Source organism: Dasypus novemcinctus, chromosome 20 (assembly GCF_030445035.2).
Source record: "Dasypus novemcinctus isolate mDasNov1 chromosome 20, mDasNov1.1.hap2, whole genome shotgun sequence".
Classification (NCBI taxonomy): domain Eukaryota; kingdom Metazoa; phylum Chordata; class Mammalia; order Cingulata; family Dasypodidae; genus Dasypus; species Dasypus novemcinctus.
Genome location: NC_080692.1, coordinates 42,550,924 through 42,570,123, shown reverse-complemented (window position 1 = coordinate 42,570,123; position 19,200 = coordinate 42,550,924). Strand labels below are relative to the sequence as shown.

At 38.2% G+C, this 19,200-nt stretch overlaps 1 protein-coding gene across 2 annotated transcripts in view; it reads right to left on the bottom strand.

Moving 5' to 3' along the window:
* Positions 1–1,407: 1,407 nt before the first annotated feature.
* PDE3A (phosphodiesterase 3A) overlaps positions 1,408–19,200 on the bottom strand; it is a 326,093-nt gene continuing 308,300 nt past the window's right edge. Inside the window, exons 15-16 of one of the 2 annotated variants that reach the window (XM_004473228.5) lie at positions 15,975–16,233; positions 1,408–9,396 (exon numbers count right to left, since the gene is read on the bottom strand). In XM_004473228.5, coding sequence (XP_004473285.3) covers positions 9,155–9,396; positions 15,975–16,233 — 501 coding nt within the window. In that variant the 3' untranslated portion in view covers positions 1,408–9,154. The remainder of the gene's footprint in view (positions 9,397–15,974; positions 16,234–19,200) is intronic. The other variant, XM_058282866.2, reaches the window with a different exon arrangement.

Genomic DNA, 19,200 nt, shown 5'->3' with positions numbered 1-19,200 from the left:
GAGGGGAGCCTTGGACTCCTTCCTCACTCCAGCAGTGATGTCAGAAAAAAAACAATCAGGTCATACAGCTCCAGGGCTATAAAATAAGCAAGACTTAATTCTCTTCTACCAAGCAGACAGTTTTATGATTGTGTAAGAGCTGAATTTATTTTTCTTTTTATTGTCAGGGTCTGGTATCATACCTGAAGCTCTACCCCGTGTGCGTCGGTGAGTGTAGGGGTGGGCTGTAGGGCTGGACCAAGCGTGGATTAGACTGACCAAGGTCCCACTCACCTGATCTCCAAGGCTTTCTAGTACAGGCAGTGGATGTGGCCATCTTTTTTGTTTGCAGACTCCATAGAACTTACCCATCTTCACCAGGGCACACCCTACCACACCAATTAACCTCTCCTTACCCAAGACCGGTCATGAGGACGTCTATTTGCAGGAAGGACAGAGGAAGATGAAGACTGGAATGCTTGGTTATTGTCTCCCTTGAGCTGAGAACATCACTGTAAGAAAGTCCCAGGAGAGGGATAAATTTCACATCTCAAAAAGATGAAGAAGACACAGTCACTTTTGCTTGGTTGTGCTGTGAATAGTTGGCAGAAAGTGTGTGTGTACACACAGGGAGAGAAAGTGTATGTGTTCAGACACTGTGTAAATACTCCACTGACATAATTGGCCTAAGACATAGAAATACAAATAGTAAAATGACTGGTTTCTTTTGGGGAGGGGAAATACTTTTGGCTCAGACTCAAGGGAGTTTTGAATACATCAGGCTTGGCAACTGGATTTTTTTTTCTCTCATAGGTAATAGGAAAACCAGTATATATAGATTAAAGAATTATTCCTTTGGAACTTCTCGTAGAAATCACATTTTGTTTTTGTCTCTGAGGACTATCCTTGAGTTAACTCAAATACTCCTTTGCAACTTTTCAAACATGCAAAACAAAAATAATTCCTTTGAGCATTTAGAACCAAATGACTCCATGTATTAGGTACCCAAAGACAATCTTTGGAGGACATATTGCAGCCCTGTACAGTAACTGCAGCATTGCGTATTTCCCAGGCGTCTGAAGGTAGGTGCTAGAAATCTGGGTTTCTTGGTTTGGGTGCTATTTGGTTAGAAAAAGAACAGATGATGGCAACTCATCAGTGTAGGGAGGGAGATTTCCACCCCCACACTCACACATACCAGTGTTGCTTGGAAATCATAGGAAGGCCACTGGGTGTCTTACAGTGCAAAGGAGGTTGGTTACCAAGAAACTGCATTTGAATATGAAAGGAAAGGAGACTTTCAGAAGATGGAGGACTTAGGCTCCACAAATCACTACATCAAATATGATACCACAGAATTATATTTATATTGTACATTATCTTCACATTGCAACATCCACATTGATCATATATGACACACAGTTCTAATAATTTTGAATATATATTTACTGTAATATATGTGTATTTTTTATAATATATCTATAAAACCAAGAGGCACTTCCAGTAATTCTGGCAAAAAGGGAACATCATTACAGTGTCTAAGCTAAAAAATAATAAAAATAAATACAATTTATCTTTTTCCTGTACAGATTCTACTTTTTACAAAATATCAGCTATTAACTAAATCACTTCAGAATTACTTGTGGTTAACGATACTAAGTATTGCTACATATATTAAGTACAATATGCAGCTGAGAGTACAAGATTGATGACAGTTGCAAAATGACCACCTAAATTCCAATGCCTCATTCTTGGTTTTTTAAAAAGTTGAATAAAACTTTTACGGTTACCAATAAATGAATTCAGGGTAGTTGAGAAAGGTAAGAATTACATGGTTAAAAATTGTCATAGACAAATAACATCCCTTGAACTGTCACTTTGATTGACAGTTATTAGAAAGTACTGCCTTTTAGGAACACAGGATTAAGTTAATCCAACACTCCTGGGTTTTCAAATATTCTACAAAGTCAGATATCTGGGAATATGCTAATTAGAACTTCCTGATGACAACTTGTCATCAGGAAGAGGACATGACTTACCAGAACAATTGCTCCATTGGGAATCAGAACATATTTCAACACCAAGAACCAAATAAAATTAACCAAAACAACCAAACCAGAAATACTCTATGCTCAGGTTAAAATTCTTTCAGCTACATGTCCTAATAACATTATAAAAACCACAGAGAAGCTTGTCTTTATTATTTTGCATTGATAACTCCAGAATGTTTATAAAAGCACCAATTTTCATTTTGTGATTTGCATGATAAAAATCTCTAGGAAGAAATATTAGAGACAGTGAGTTCAGTGATATTTATAACTAGCGCTTATCAACTAGCAAATTGTCCTTGTTGAAACAAAGTTGGTATGAGATCCTCTGTGAAAATATATTAAGAAATACACAAAACACTCATAAATGAAAAAAAAAAACCTCAAAACACCAGTTGAGCAAACATAGTATAGTAAAAATCCCATGCAAGTATTTGACACAGAGATAAAATTCTTAGTGTATTTTTTAACTAGTGAACAAATATATACTAAAAGTTATATTAAAACCCATTAAAACCCCACTAACATGTGATATGGAGATTATACTATAAATGTTAGGTTTTTTGTTTTTTTTTTAAGATAGCAATATTATAGTACTGGATTATACTTACAAATAGCTAAAACAAAACGTGACATAGTATGTGATTTTGATTGTTAAAAATAATCAGTGAGGAATTTTGAAAAGAAAAGTAAAAGAACTATTCTACTAACCAAGTTATATACATAAAAAGACCACTTTTAAACAATTACTTTAAAATTCACATTAAACATCTGAGTATTTTGCTATTATATAAGGAACAAAATTACTAACATGAAAAAGAATCTTTCCCTTCAAAGGTATTCAAGCAGCAGGTTCCAAGTTCTAAGGGCTAATTCACATTCAGAAATATGTAGAAGTGCTCATTGTAGTAAAGGAAGACAACAGGATTGAAATATGGATCATTAAGTCAATTTAATCCAGAGTAACTAATAACTAAGCTGGTTTGTCACCAAGATGGAGGGGTATCCCAGAAGGGTCCTTCAAGTTTTATGCAGTGTTCACTCCCAATCCACAGCCTTGCTTTTGGGCTTCACAACGAAACTTGGTGAGCTAGAATTTGAGGTGAAAGGCATTCTTATACATTATGGCAACGAAGAATTTTCCCCTTACTAATTTTGATTAGAGAAGTAATTAAGAGGACTATACCTTTCTTCTTATGAGTTGGACTTTTTGTTTTGTTTGTAAAAAGAACGAATTCCCTACTCTATTTTGTTTCAGTTGAAATACGCACTTTCACTGACACTGAAAATTTGGTTAAAGTATTAGAGGTTTAAAAAATATTTCTATATTACTTTCTTACTGATGAATTTCAAATTCTAACCTACTATTTTATCATGGTCAATGAATATAGTGGATATAATTTATTGATTGGTCAGTGCTTCATTTGTAAACATTAAGATGAATAAGATTTTTCTTAGTAGTAAAGATAAGTATTTAGGTTTTTAATTGTGTTAGAATTTAGTAAAATAAAACAGACCCTAATAGACCCTAAACCATGATAAATTGCTGGATAATACATTCCTTTCTCTGGAATAATTCAGAAGAACCTAGGTATCTTTTATTCTCAAAGTTAAATTACGGAGACTAAATTTATTTTTATCTATCACACTCATGTATTTATTGGATCCTTCATAAATCATCCCCAGAGATATGAAGGACACTAGAAAAAACTTAAATGTCTTCTTCCTAGATTTCTGTTCCTTAGTACTAGTTGTTATTGTTTCAAAATATTTACCATCTCAATACCATAGAACATCATTTTGTGGGTCTCATTGTAATTGAAAAATAAACATTTTAAAAACAAATTGGTTTCAAGAAAAGAAATCATATTTAAATATTCTTAATACTACTTACATACGATGATTTAATAATACTTTCTTTGAAGAAATTTTTATTTGACTGACTTATTTAATGAAGGGTTGGCTTTCTTTTCTCTTCCACATCTCCTTAGGGAATTAGTAATCCAAGAGTACCAACACCTGTTAGGGAATGAGCTTTAAAAGCATCATATGGAGAATTAGCTGTCTTTCCATAAAGGATCTGAACTCTTTTAAGAGCCTTAAGCATATTTCAAAAGCCAATTTTGTTTTTCCATGTATATACAATTCCATATTCTTGACAGTCTCAACTGAACTTAAATGACTTATACAGGACCAGTATATTTGAATCAGCAGATTAAGACTGAGTTCTACCAAGTAAATAAAGCCTTACTCTTCTTCAGTTTTGTATCTTGAAACGTATTTAGCAACGCAGTGTTCATTATTTTTTGCTACCACTGTTAATGTATTATTAGAATGATTTGATAGTGTGAACCTAAAAATCAATTTGGGTAAGGCAAAAGCAAGATTAGGTTTGGTTAAAGCAACATTCTTTTGGCAAATGCAATGTGTTCAGGTACAGCACACATTGCCTGTCATCCATGTGGATAATACAGACTAAAAAATAATATATTCTTGTTCTTCTCTGGCCATGGTTCATTAGTGTTTAACATATACAAAACTCCCATTTAAGTTCTTTACTAGTAATTTGCAATTTAACCCATCACCTTAGTTCTTGTAGTTTAATCCATCCCAACTGAATTTCTAATATGAATTTGAATATTTTATAGAGAAATAAACTGATAGGACTGGTACATTTCCTCAGGACTAGAAATTCTAAGAATGGTTTACTTTTAGAATACTCTTCACCTAAAATAGTTAATTGGTGTTCTAATATTAAAGCTGAATTTTGTTGAAGATGTAAGAATGACTCATAATATCAGGAAGTTAATTCATAGCTTTACTTCATGGGGAAATCATGAGAGAAGCTCATGGCCTACAAAGTTCATACATAAATTGTCTTGTTGCTTGGTAAGAGAAAGTACATGAAAGAAATTCACTTTGGTTTCAAAGTCCACAGAGATTTAGCTTTTGATCATCTGAAGTTGGGCTGCCTGTATACGGAATTTTATTGATTTTTTCTTCACATTCCTTACCTGATAATCACTAGAATACAGAGAATTATTTATTTATCCTAGACTATCAAGGTTCACGGAACTCTGTTTCAGTGGAACCTTTCGCCAGTGTGAAAATGCAATGTATTTCCAAAGTGAAATAAAAATCAGGAAAGGTACTAAATGGGAATCAGTGTTAGGATGGAAGACAAAGACAAAAGACACTAATTGTGGTTTTCATTATTATTTTGTAAATGATGAGGACAGTGGAGATCCCCATACTGACTTAGAAGCACCAAAAATACCTCCCAAAGTCAAATATGTGTTTTTTTGTATTACTCACCTCTATAGGTCATCCCACAAATAGGTTACTTTTGTAAAGTAGTCATTTCAAACTTTAGACTTCATATATAATGATAATTTGCATCTTTATTACTTAGAAAATAATTTATATTTTTCCATCATTTAAACACAGAATAGGCCTGAGTCTCATGCCTTTCGCACAGCTTTTACCTTCAAAGTAAGTTTTCTGGGAAAGAGAGGTAGGGAGCTTGGGACACTGCAAATCAACAGTGAACATACATCTCTTCTAGTGGGAACATTCTGCATGATATATAACTCCTTTTCTTTCGTTTTACTGTGATTGCAGTATTAGAATTTGTTCTGAAATTCAGTCAAATTGGAAAAGACAGAATTAGAGATTCTGTTTTTAGAAAAGTGGGTGGTTCCTGAAACATGAGGAAATTCCTGCAGTTCTCAGAAGTTGACCAATATAGATGTATTCTTGTACAGAGCTTCTGTCTGCATCTCCTACTGAGAGCAAAACCAGGTCTTACATAAATGACATCAAGAGAAAAAGTATTTTATAATTTAAGAAAAAAAATAGCAAAAGTGGTATTTTCACCATGGAAACAATATTCTAATGGTCAGCTTAGAAAGATTCCTGGAAAGAGGTTCTACCTCTGTGACACTCAGAACGTAACAGGTCTTTTACTTGACAAAGTGGACAACTGGCAACATGGTGACCAGTTTCAACCTTTCCTACCATTGATTTTGTGGTTGTCTCTACAATGATCCCTTTCCCTAAATGGATGAGAAATGCATTCATTTGAAAGACCAGAGTTTACCTAACAGCACCTACAAATAGGCTTACCTAAAAATTAGTATATTGCAGCAAATACACTGGCACCATAGAAAGTAAGCTCTGGTGTTGGAAGTGGACAGTAATATTGCGGTCACCAAGGAGGAGGCAAATGTCACTAATGTTTTGTCCCTAGGCATTCTCTGGGATGGAAGTCACACTCTTGATGAATCCTCCTTCCCTCCCAACATCTAGGTAGAATATACTGGCAATTTATTTTTGGAAAAGAACTATGACTATGCCTAGAATGATGAACACAATTTTTAAATGAAGAGGTTCTCATTGCTTTGGCCACTATTATTCCTACTATTTGATGTACCTTAAAACCAAACCAAACAAGAAAACAAAAACCAGGCAGTTTGCTGAGGCTTCCACTGGGGCAGCTGAGCGGCCTCCCACTAGAGGTCATGAAGCTTTGAGGAAACTGCTAATATAAGGTTGTGAACTCACCAGCGCTCAGCATATTTTTGTTCCCTGACATCTGACTTGCTCCCAACTTAGAAAATTTTCCTTGACATATTTATTTGAGAAATGTAGGACATTTGGGAAAGGAGAAAAATTAATTTTGTTAAGTAATTAGATACAAGGGTATGTAAGTTTATGTGTGGGGTTTTGTTTTATTATTACTTGCAAGGAAAGGAGAATAGTTAAATTCACTGGGGAAATATATTTGACTCACAGTAATTTTTGCAAATGCAGATACATACAAGCATCACTAAGAAAATAACAAACAACTCAGTAAGTCCTAAGTAATGAAGACCTGGTGTTAACTCAGAAAAATACTGAAATATATTCTAATTATTTAGGTAGAAGTCTGTATCTGATTCCTTTCACATGTTCCACACTTATTGGAAAATTTACCTTGAAACCATATTTATTTTTGATCTGTATTATCTTCTCCTGATATGAAAAATACCATGGATTATTGTAAAACTATTGCTTTGGAAGGAAAAATACAATACCCATTTATGAAAAGCAAAGACATTTTAAATGTAAGCATTCCTTTCGATGATGTGAGAGGAAATGAAAGTAGAAATCACAAGGTTTACCTAGCAGCTAAGATTACTTTTATGATGAGCAGGTCCATGTAAAGTACTACAGGAAGAGTTATAACCAAAAAGTGTTGGGAAGAGATGGGCACCGATTATAAAAATTCTGTATTGGATAAGAAATTCTTTCATCTGGGAAACATAGACCCAAAATTCTTTCAGAAAGCAAAACTCACTAGTGAAAAAACATTCTTTGCAGCATCCTCATTTAATAGGCATAAAATAACTATATCAGATTATCATTTAAATTAGAATAGGTCGATGAGTGGCTGCCCATAGACCTCCACGAAAATGAATCATTACTCTCTTACGGGGCTGGGAGATGACTACGATGTATAAAAATGGTGATTAAAATATAACTTTATAAAAATGTTTCCCTTTTCCCCATTTTTTAAAAAAAGAGTTCACTATCTACAGAAACAAAAAAAAATCTTTATATTTACATCAAGATAACTATTCATGACAAATATAATATGAAATAAAATATTGAAAGTGAATATCTATCAACTTTTTAAATAGAGGTTTGGCTCACAGCATAAACAGGTGTAGATAAACAAATAAACCAAAAAAAAAAAAATAGACTTTCAACGAGAGGCCCAATCCCCAAACAATAATCCCTCTACAATCTCCCCTGCCAAGAGAAGCATGGCCGTGGGCCAGATGGTTGATGGAGCCCACCCCACCACAACAGGCGTTGTCAGGGGGACCTCCCCCCACCCCCAAAGCCAACCTTCAACGGAATCTGGCTTCCACTGTGTCACCACCAAAACTCTAGGTTGAAGTCTTTTCCTTCACTGCTAGCTCAATACCCCGGAGTGGGCTTCTGTTTCCCTCTCTTCCTTTTTCTTTTTCTACCCCATGTTTTGCAGCAACTTCAGAAGACACAGGGGGCACTGTTACATGGAATTTCCCAGGCCTTCTCAGCTGATGAAAGGACCTGCCCTCGATCATCCTTAGGTGGTTATGTGTAAAACACACCGCCCCTTTACATGGCGATTTGATGTTGGTGAGTGACGCACACACTCACAGACACACAGCTCCTGTACGTTCGTTAGGCAAGCGATGGGAAATGCCTGGGTCCTCCAAGTTTGAGGCTGGTCACAGGGCGCCTCCCAGTGGTGCACGGCAGTAGTACCAAACACGTGGCCCTCGCCTGCAGTCAGTGAGTGCACTCCACCTGCCAGGGCCCTTCACTGCTGCTAAATGGAGAAGGGCGTTCGGAATGGCAGCCTTTCACAGGCGCCCCCGAAAGAACTGCTCTTTGTTCACATGTACTGAGTCATCTGCTACAGCTACTCTTATGAACTACTAAGACTACAAAAATCTTCCTTTACATTCACACACACACACAAGCAACCTTTCAATCCCTGCTTGCAAACACACACACAAACACGATGTTGGCAGGATGTATCAGAATTCAAATAATGTCCTGGAACTTCGAGCCCACAGTATTAAGAGCAAAAGCTGCTTAACTGGTAACCCACATTTGCTGCACCATTTCTTTGCTAAGCTGCACCATTTCCTTTGTGATCTGTTTTCCTTATGATTAATTATATCACAGTGACCACTATATATTTTAACACGAATGCTACTAAATGGTGGAGCCAGTAAACCTGGCTTTCCGTGTGTATATACACATACATATGCGTGTGTGTGAATATGTTTTACATGTGTCTATGTGTGAGCTTATATACACACACATACATATATATATATCCTTTTTCTCCTCAAAAAAAAAAATCCTTCTACGCTGGTGTTGCGGTGTGAAAACTTCTATAAGCAAGAGTTTTTAACCATGTACCTCACTGTAAAAATAAAACACATAAAAAGCGAAGAATCCCAAAATGCAATAACCATTTGCCCATCTTCTCATATTTCTACAGTGTTGTGTCTAAGTGTTGTGCTGACGAGAAAAGAGTCTGTGACCAGTCATCTGTTGGGAAACACCGCTCGCTCCACCCACTGTCACTGGTTCGGCTCCGCGGCTGGGCTCTCCTCCCCTCTGGGCTTGCCTTTCTCTTCATCCTCTTCCCTGATGGCCTCGATCTGCTCTGAGGGAGGCAGCTGAGGGGCCTGGGCCAGGGACGGCTTTTCCACTCCCGCCGACCGCTGCTCATCTTCGATGACTTTCTTCCACATCTTGTGGTTCTGCAAAAGGTGCTGAGTTATTTGGCAGTAGATTTTCCTCCTGTTGAAAGTTTTCTTTCCTGAGAAAACACCAAATTACACTATTTATTTGTGTGCTGAGCACACGAAAGTCGATTTCTTCCAGATGTGTAATAGGTATGAAGTACCAAAGGGATACACAGAGTTATCACCTTATTTGTATTTCCTAAGAGTGCAGTTTTCAAGAGTAGGGAAACAAGAGGAAGACAGCACTGGCTGTTAATAGATCACTGAGAACCGTCTTTGAGCAGTATTTAATATTCAGTGATGTCTAACACAGTGTTCTGCTGGTTCCTAGTATTACCACCACTCCATTCAGATTATCAAGATGTTCACCTAGTCTGTTGGAGTAACTTCTTGCTGTCTTCCTTTATTTTGCCAACCAATTCAACTCACAGAAGTATACTAGATTTCCTTTAAAGAAAGTTTTGGTACTACTTTTCTGATTGATGAGAACCACAAAATTCATTTCAAACTCTATTCAAGGTTCTCTTGCAAGCTGCCACAAACACCCTTTTGCAGCCTTCCCCTTTCTGCAGCCTACTCTCTAGCTAGACTTAACTGCTCTGTTTTCTGTGTATACACTGAACTATTGTACTTTCAAGCTGGCATTGTCCCTCCTTCTGAAACTAACTCTCTCTCTCCCCTAAATTCTCATGTTAGTCCACATATACCTCCTCCTAGTGTAGATATTTCCACTTTTTTTCTCATTATCTCTTCTTCTGGTACCTGCACATCCCAAATTCTCCTCCCATGAATTATGTGATTCAAGAAAAGATTGTCAATCATGAATCTCTACTTCCCCACCCATCTCCCAACAACGCAAGCTGTGTCACAACGATTGGCTGATGATGGGTAGAAATGTAACCCGAGCCAGGCCAGAGTCCTCTGGGATTTTTCCTAATGACAAAGAGAACACGCAGGGGGTTGGAGACCGCTTTTCCTTTTGTTGTGTGTCTGGGGTGATATAGACTTAGAGCTGGGTACAGGGCCAGCCTCATGAAGGCCAGGTTGCCAGGCGGGTACAGCAGAGACAAGAGCAGAGAGCACCGATACCAGCCAGCAATATGTGTTCATGAACCCCAAACTTCTCTTCATGTGCACACTCATCTGAGTGGAGTCTAGCTGCTTGTAACAGAACAGCATTCTAAATTCAATATTGTAGCTCTTTTATGGAACTTATTTTGTTCTTATACATCCTAGGTATTAGCTCCTCTACTAGACCATAAGTTCATTGAAGAAATTCAGCCTCGTACAGACTCTAAACATGAAAAGGTTAAGCAAATATGTACTTAATAAATGTATAAATTATATTTTCTTATCACCAAATCATTTTAAGTTTTCAATGTGGAAGTATTAAAGACAATTTTTATAGATATGTACCTCTTGATTCAGGAACTATAATAAAATCAAATTCAACAGAACAAATTCTTCTTTAAAGATGACTATATGAAATAATGTCATAATTCACTATTTAGGCTTCCAATTCCTTATATATTTCCTAAGTACCCAATATGTACCAAGTGCTGTACTACATTCTGGTGATTGATTGATAGATAAGACAGATACAACACTTGCCAACATGGAGCTTCTGCTTTAGAAGGAAGACAGAGAGTGAACAAGTAGGTACAACTGCACTGAGCAAAGCTGGATAAAAGAATGGGAAATGACCCAGTTGGGAAGATGTTGCATGATGATGGTGGCTTGGAAAGGATGGAGGTGGTGGAAATGAAGATAAGTAGATGCCTCTGAGATATATTTGTGAGGTAGAATCAACAGAAATTGATGACTGGTTAGGAAAAAACAAGGAAGAGGGAGGAATCAAAGAAAATCCCTTCTGGCTTGATCAGCTGTGTAGACAGTGGTAAGATGTACCGAGAAAGGGGACAGACACTTCACAAGAACTGATTAGAAGGGTATGAGTATGGGTATGTTGAGCTTGAAGTGTTTGGGGACGTCAGTTGGGGAGGCAGAGTAGGCAGCTGGTCTTGAGCTTAAAAAAGAGATCTGGTCTTTTCTAAGCAACCAGAATATAACATAACTCTCTGCACCTTCCTCTGAATGCCCATTTTAGACTTAGGCCAATAATTTACAATGTAGGCTAAGATCTTCTGATTAGACTATAAACGTCCCTAAAGACAGAAGCATTTCCCCCTTGTGTTTGCATTCACAGAGCCCTCAGACTTTTGTAGTGACAGCTTACTAAATGAATCATTCTCTAATTTCTGTTCCACAGGTCCATGTAAATGGTGACATGTTGGTAAGTGGTAAAAATGACGATGATATGAAAACTTTGGAGTACAGGAGATTCTGATCTAGTTGAAATGACATTAATGAGTTAACAGTACAAGTTACCAGGATGATCAGAAGGGATGTTTGGGTCTATTCAACTATCTAGACATGGTTTATAATACATACTGTAGGAGAAAGAGAAAAAAAATATTGACAATAAGAAAAAATGCCAAGTGCTGTGGAATGTGCCACAGGAACCTGCCAATATTTTTGTGGAAGTGCTAGTGATTCTTCAACAATTTTATTATAATATGCCATAGAAACTTCTTATAGTTTATAGGGCAATAAGATCCATTTAAAAATGCCATATGGAAAAGGACATTAAATTACCTTGAATTATTTTGACTCTTACAGGCACATGATAAAGGTTATTAAGTTGAATGACTGCTACTTGGGTGGATGGGCATGGCAAAAGCAATATCAGAAGCAAGAAGACAAAAAAAATCTTTACTGTCTTCATTATTTTATTCACATGGATCATTAAACTTACACTGACCACCTACTTTTGGGAAACAGTTTTCTGGATTCTGTGGAAACAAAGACCAATTATGCTCAGAGCTTGACTTAAAGGAGTTTATAGTCCATATGAGAGAAAACAAAGATGACAAAAACTGAAAAACATGTGTTGTTTTATGACAGACATACACATCAAAAATAACAACACAGAAAAGCCTCAGTCTGTGAGGGAATAAAGTTTTTTCAAAGAGCTGAGCTGAGACATAAATGATGAGTATTAACCCACTGGGCGCAGATGGGCCAGCAGCACTGCAACAGCTTGAGGGGCTGGTGCCAGTGACAGTTGGGGTCCATAAGGCATGGGCCCTATCGACGAATTCATTTGAAAGCATTCTTTCAGTCAAAGTCAGTAAAATGCATTAATACGTCAGACTTTTAAAAGGAAATTTTAAAAATTACTCTTCTACCAATTACTCTTCTACTTGTCTGTTCTACTTAATTCTTGTAGTAGTGAAGTACAAATCAGCTTCTGTTGAAAAGAAATTTTGAAATGTTACTAAATTTTAACTCGGTCCTTTGACTCGAGAGAGTTACCGATGACCACTGGCTGAAGGACAGACTTAAACCACATTTATAGGGCACACTGTACTGCTCAAGGTGATAGTTCCATCTGAAAGATATACACATTTGGAACAGTAAACTCATCCCTATGGATGAAGCTAACAAAAGCTCAATTTTTCTCCTTTTCCTTTCAGGGCAGACCCCTTGAGAACAGCTGTTCTCTTATTAATGCTGTTAAACATTAGCAATAAACCTCTCTGGAATTATACTGAGTAAAGTGACGTAGAAGAAAGTTTGTACCAAATAAATTTGCGTAGATTAGAGACTGCAGGTGGTCGAAAACACGTCTGCCTTGGGAGCCAAATTGTTCAGCACTGGAACCTTTTGAAATGAGAACAAAGAGCTTTTCATTGCTCCAAGTCTAAATGCAGCTTAGTGCTTCATTAGAAACCTCTTAGTTCGCTGTAGGAATCTTTCCGATTTAATTATGAGGTGGGGAAAAAAGCCTTCTTTCCCTAAGATACCATACTGAAACATTTTATTCTGCGTTTCCTGAAAGAGCTCCAAGTTTTGCAAATCTCAGAAGTTATCAGTGCTCATTTAATTTTTTCCTCACATCTAAGTATCAGGCTAGATCAAGGTAATTATCTTGGGCAATATGAATTCTGAAGTTAAAATTACAAAGTGCCTAAAGCAATGGAGTTAAAAATTAGGAAACCTGGGTTTCCTGTCTGGCTCCGCAACTGTGGAGATGTGATTTGGCTTTCTGGGCCTCAGTTTAGTCTTTTGTAAAGCAAGGGAGCTAAAGTGGATGGCCACTGACTCCCCTTTCAGTTCTAAATCTGCTCTGCATGGCCAATTTTTAGTAATTACGAACACTGCCCAACAGTTATTACTTTCTTGGCTGTAAAGGGAAATTCCAAAGATAAGTTTACCAAAGCTACAGTATCAAATCATGGTTGATAGGATGCTTAAATTTTAAAATAAGATGGCCAGTTGGCTTTTGGAATTTTGGAAGCCATTAGTGAGTAGAAGCCACAGACTGCTCGTTTCTGCTTTAGTCAACTTGATAAGAACAGAAGGGTCAGGAGAGTAACATCAGAATTTTCAGGTTAGGCTGGCGACCCAACCCTGCAGTAAAGAAGGAACAGAATACGTGGGTGAAGCACTTGCTGCTGGTAAAGGCCTGGGCCTTTGAGTTCCAATAGCTGGCTTGAGTTTCTGTGTTTTTAATGTGTTTAAGTTCAAGTCGCCATCAGTTAGGGTCCATGGGAACAAAGCTTTCCCACAGGCTAAGACGTCCTACTTTTCAATGACACTCAGTGGAAAACCTATCTTGTCCTTACTCAGGCGGCCAGCTACCTGGTTCTTTGAGATGAAAACAAAGTAGAAGGAGGGAACTTTTTAATGCTTAGTAAATGCATAATTGAATGAATGATCATGAATCCCACTGCTTGGCTCCTTGCTCTGAACCCTGGGACCAGCACACTTCTAACGGGAGACGTTTTATAGGCCTGAGAGAAATAAAATAGAAGTACTTCGACAGTGGGGTATGGTAGGAAAATAACTTCTGATTTTCTTCCCCAATCTGTATTTTGGGATGAACCTAGGCCAAAATCTAACCTAAGGCCAAATTTGCAAAAACCCATCTCGTAAGTCAATAGTCGGTAATGAGCTCTTTTTCTCTGCTTTTAAGTACGACAGGATACTTATTTAAGGGCCAAATGGATCAACGCACAGTTTATCTCATTAAATGCCAAATGCATTTTTCTGGCTCTGATAAGACGTGAGAACAAAATGACCAAAATGTCTTTCACTGGTGATATTTTTCACAAGTGCTTTGAAAAATATTAAGGCTGTACTTCATCTGTGAAGGAAGACAGAAATCACAAACTATGTTCTCAGGAACAGTATTTGTGCAATATCACTGTAGAGGTCATGTGTTTCATGATATTATTCACTACTTTTTTTCATGGCAGGAGGACAAGGAGAGTATACTTGAAGGCATGCAAAAAATAGTCTATTTTTATTGCCAAATAACAAATAGGTTAATCCAATTAGATCAGTTAGATGAGGCGCCCCAAACCAATAACCAGATGTGACCACTTTTCATTGTGTCTATTGCAAAGCCACAATCATTTCTCAACAGAATAATTTTAATAGCCTCTAACTGGTCTTCCTGCTTCTACCCTTGCTCCACCAACCCTGACAAGATTCTCACACTGCCCCTGAAGCCAGCAGTTAACAGGCAATCTGTCAACCAACTCTTCCGCTGAAAACCTCTGATGGCTTTCCATCTTACTCAGAGTAAAAGCCAAAGTGCTTATTGTGACCTACATTACAAACCCTCCATCATCTGGTTTCCCACTGCCCCTCTCCCCCACCACCCCAGCTCTCCCAGCCAACTCCCACCTCGGGGCCTTTGCACACTGGGCTTCCCTTCTCCTTGGAGTACTCTTTCCCAAGACATCCCCATGGCTCACTCCCTCGCTTCTCCCGGGGCTATATAAATAACATGTTTCTTATTTAGGCCTTCCCTGGCTATCTTCTATAAAATTTCAACCTTTCTCTGCAATCTTTCATATCCCCCATCATTTTCATAAAAAGAACTCTCTCCTAATGAAAATGCTCTAACAATGATTGAAGTGATGAAGGCACAACTATGTCATTATGCCAAATGCTACTGATGGTACACTTTGGATGGATGAGCTGTATGCTTTATTAATATGTACGAATAAAACTGATTTGTTAAAAAAAAGAATTCTATCATTTATCAGTATCTAACCTAGTATAGATTTACTTATCTGCCTTGTTTAGTGTGACCACACTAGAATGGAAGCCTATGAGGGCAAGGCTTTCTTTCCTTTTCATAGCTCTACCTTCAGTGCCTGGAAGAATGCCTGGCAAGCAGTTGATGCTCAATAAATATGGGTTGAATGAACAAATGAGCATTACCTCTCATCACTTCATATGACCTTTCCATAACCAATAAAAGCCAATGGTTAGTTTGTATTGTAACTGAAATTCACTTCATCTCTAAATCATTCAGATATTCTGAAGAATGGACTTTATTCACATTTTTTTTACTTCATGACAGAAAACCTGTCCTTGTACGATACACAGCATCACCATAGATTCCATAGCGGAAAGTTTTTATCAAGATATTGGAGAATGGGGCTATCCATGACCAAATCCAGCAGGAAGCACTGGGGCCCCTAATGTGTAATCCATGAGAAGGTACCATGCATCTGAACCTAAGTAAGAAAACCACCCTAGGAAAACCACGCGAGCGGCAGCTTTCAGAACTTACCTGGAGAGTCACTGTTGTTGTCACAGGCGTCCTCTTCCGTTGGTGCCACCTCCTCCTCCTCTTCCTCCGGGTCCTCGGTGTCCCCTGACTCGTCGCTGTCCTCCACCCACTTGCCCGGCATGAGGCCGGCCGAGTCGTAGGAGTTGCAGAGAGGCCCGACGATGTGAGAGATGAAGGACTCCTGGAGGTTGGCGAGCTGAGGCGCCGAGCGGTCCATGAACGGGCTGATGGGGAGCCCGAGGCTGGCCTCCTCGTCGCCCTGGGCACGGGGAGGGAAGAGGGCTCGTTACTAGAGAGTTAACTGGACCAAGGGAGCCTAAAACACAAGTCAACGTGCGCCTGCGTCTGAAACGTGCACGGACCCAGGCGTTCGTGTGCCAAGCCCCCTCTTCACTTCACTACTCGGGGATTCCACCCAAATCACTGAGAGTCCTGCTGACAGGCTTTGCTGCCATTTACCGGTTTTGGCTTTTAATTAAGGCAAAATACAAGAAATGGTTCTTAATGTCTCAGTTGATGCTGTTTGGTCACACTGCTCAGAGTCTTTTATGTTAGAATACAAATGTAGCTTCAAATGTAGTGCCTGGAAGAAAGGATCAAATACATCATCCATCAGGCTTCCATTTTTTCCCCTTGCTGCCAGAAAGCTTAAAATAGTTTATTGTTTAATAAAGTTGCAACATTATCCCAAATTGGGGTTGAATTAGTCCTTTTTTATCCATATGTTTCATGGTTTTATTGTGAACAGCTTCAGATCCTTCTGAATAAGCAAACAAGAGACTGTAAACCAGAAATTAACTGGAAAATGTAATGAAGGAAACATACCAAAATGTCAAAAATGGTTATGCCTATATAGTGGGATTATAAATGGATTTTTCTTTACATTTCTTCTGCATTTCAAGTATTTCAGGAATGATTAGGAACTAGTCTCATTCTAAGGAAAGGCAATACATTATTTTTTTTTTAAGTACAAATCTTTTATTCCATACATGAATGCTGGCTATAATACGTAAAAAATTTCTCTCTAATCTCAGTTAAACATGTCCAGTGGTAGGCAATTTATTACTTCCTAAACTGTATCATCCTATTTTTGGATACCTCTAGTAATACAGATTTCGTTCTGGTATTGACCTGAAACTCCACGACTTGCATAGACTGGTCATAGGCATACCCTTTATGAGGGAATAGGGCCGGAACTCTTGTTTCCATAAATCAGATCCTATGGTAAGGATTTCAGGTAATCCATCTCCTTTAATCTCCATAACGTAATGATAAACCTGATAAATTTCTATGCCAGTCCCTTAAGTATCTGAAGACAGATTATCTCATCACCTTTACTTTTTTCCCCAGTGTAAATATCTTCGCTTCCTTCGTGTCCTGTTATGCCAATGATCGCTGTTCTTTTCCTGTGCTCCCTTACCTCCACATCCTTGTGGAGAGCAGTCATGGCGCTGGGCACCACACTTCAGTGGAAGCTGAGCAGCATATGGTCCTGTGGGGAGTATCAGCTCAGGCTTATGTTACTGTGGTAGGATTCTGGTAGTCTGTTGACTCTCACTTTATCATTCCAAACAAAATGCCTATTTTTGAACCACCCTTGCATATCTGGGGTGAAACCTACTTGATCATAGTGTATATTTCTTTTAATGTGCTTGTGGATTCAATTTGCAAGATTTTACTAAGGACTTTTGCCTTCATACTCACAAAAGAAATTGGTCTGTCATTTTCTTTTCTTGTAGTTTCTTCGGATTTGATAATAGGGTGATGTTGGCCTCACAGAGTGAGTTAGGTGGTGTGCCCTCCTTTTCCACTTTTTGAAAGAGTTTGAGCAGGATTGGTATTAATTCTTCTTGGAATGATTGGTAGAATTCGCCTGTGAATCCATCTGGTCCTGGGCTTTTCTTTGTTGGGAGGTTTTTGGACTGATTCAATGTCTTTACTTGTAATTGGTCTGTTGAGGTCTTCTATTTCTTGTCGAGTTAGTGTAGGTCATTTGTGTGTTTCCAGGAATTTGTCCAGTTGATCTAGCTATCTAATTTGTTGGCATACAGTTGTTGAAGTTGGCTCAAACAGCCAACATGTAGTTTTGTTAATTCTTCATTGTTTTTTCTCATTTTCATTTATTTCTGCTCTAGTCTTCGTTGTTTTCCTTCCGCTTGCTTTGGGATTAATTTGTTGTTCTTTTCCTAGCTCCTCAAGGTGTGCAATAAGGACTTGGATTTCAGTTTTGTCTTCACTTTTAACGTAAGTGTTTAGAGCTACAAATATCCCTCTCAGGACTGCCTTCAATGCATCCCATAAATTTTGATATGCTGTCTTCTTTGATCTACTGCTACTGTTTAACTGTGTGTTGATTAGCTTTCATATATTTGTGCATTTTCCAGTTATCCACCTGTTACTGATTTCCAGCTTCCTTCCATTATGGTCAGAGAAAGCACTTTGCATAATTGCAGTCATTTAAAATTTGAGACTTGTTTTGTGGCTCAACATATAGTCTATCCTGGAGAATGATCCATGTGCATTGAGAAGAATATATATGCTTCTGTTCTGGGGTGCAATATTCTGTATATGTTTGTTAGGTCTAGGTCATTTATAATATTATTCAGGTTCTCTGTTTCCATATTGATCCTCTGCCCAGAAGACCAATCTATTGACAGAGTGGTGTGTCAGTCTCTGTAGCAGTTTGATATTGCTTATGCATTCCAAAAATAGATACTGGAATGTATTGGTAAACTGGTCTGTTCCTCTGGGGGTATTAGATTGTATTAGATCCAGAGTTTTCACTCTTACTTTATTTGATCATGATTAGAGCTTTTATTTGATCATGTCATTAGAGCATGCAGGGTTGAGTCTCCACTCCCTTGGTGGGGATAAAACAGACTCTCACATGGAAGTAAAGAGAAGGAGAAAACAGAGGAAGAGAGACAGCTCATTAGACAGGTTCCTGTAGCCTTGGGAAGAGAGATGAGTCATTAGGCTGACAGTTTGCAGCTGCAGTGACCAGAGCCTGGAGCAGCTGAGCCCTGAGGGAGATGAGCCCCAGGGAGAGAGATGAGCCCTCCAGCCACAACTGAGATCAGAAGAAGCTGGGACCACCGAGCCTGAGGGGGGAGAGACCAACTTGCTCCAACACGCGGCAACAGACTTTGATGAGGGAAGTAACTTACTCTTTATGGCCTTGTGACTGTACGCTTCTACCCCAAATAAATAGCATTTTATAAAAGCC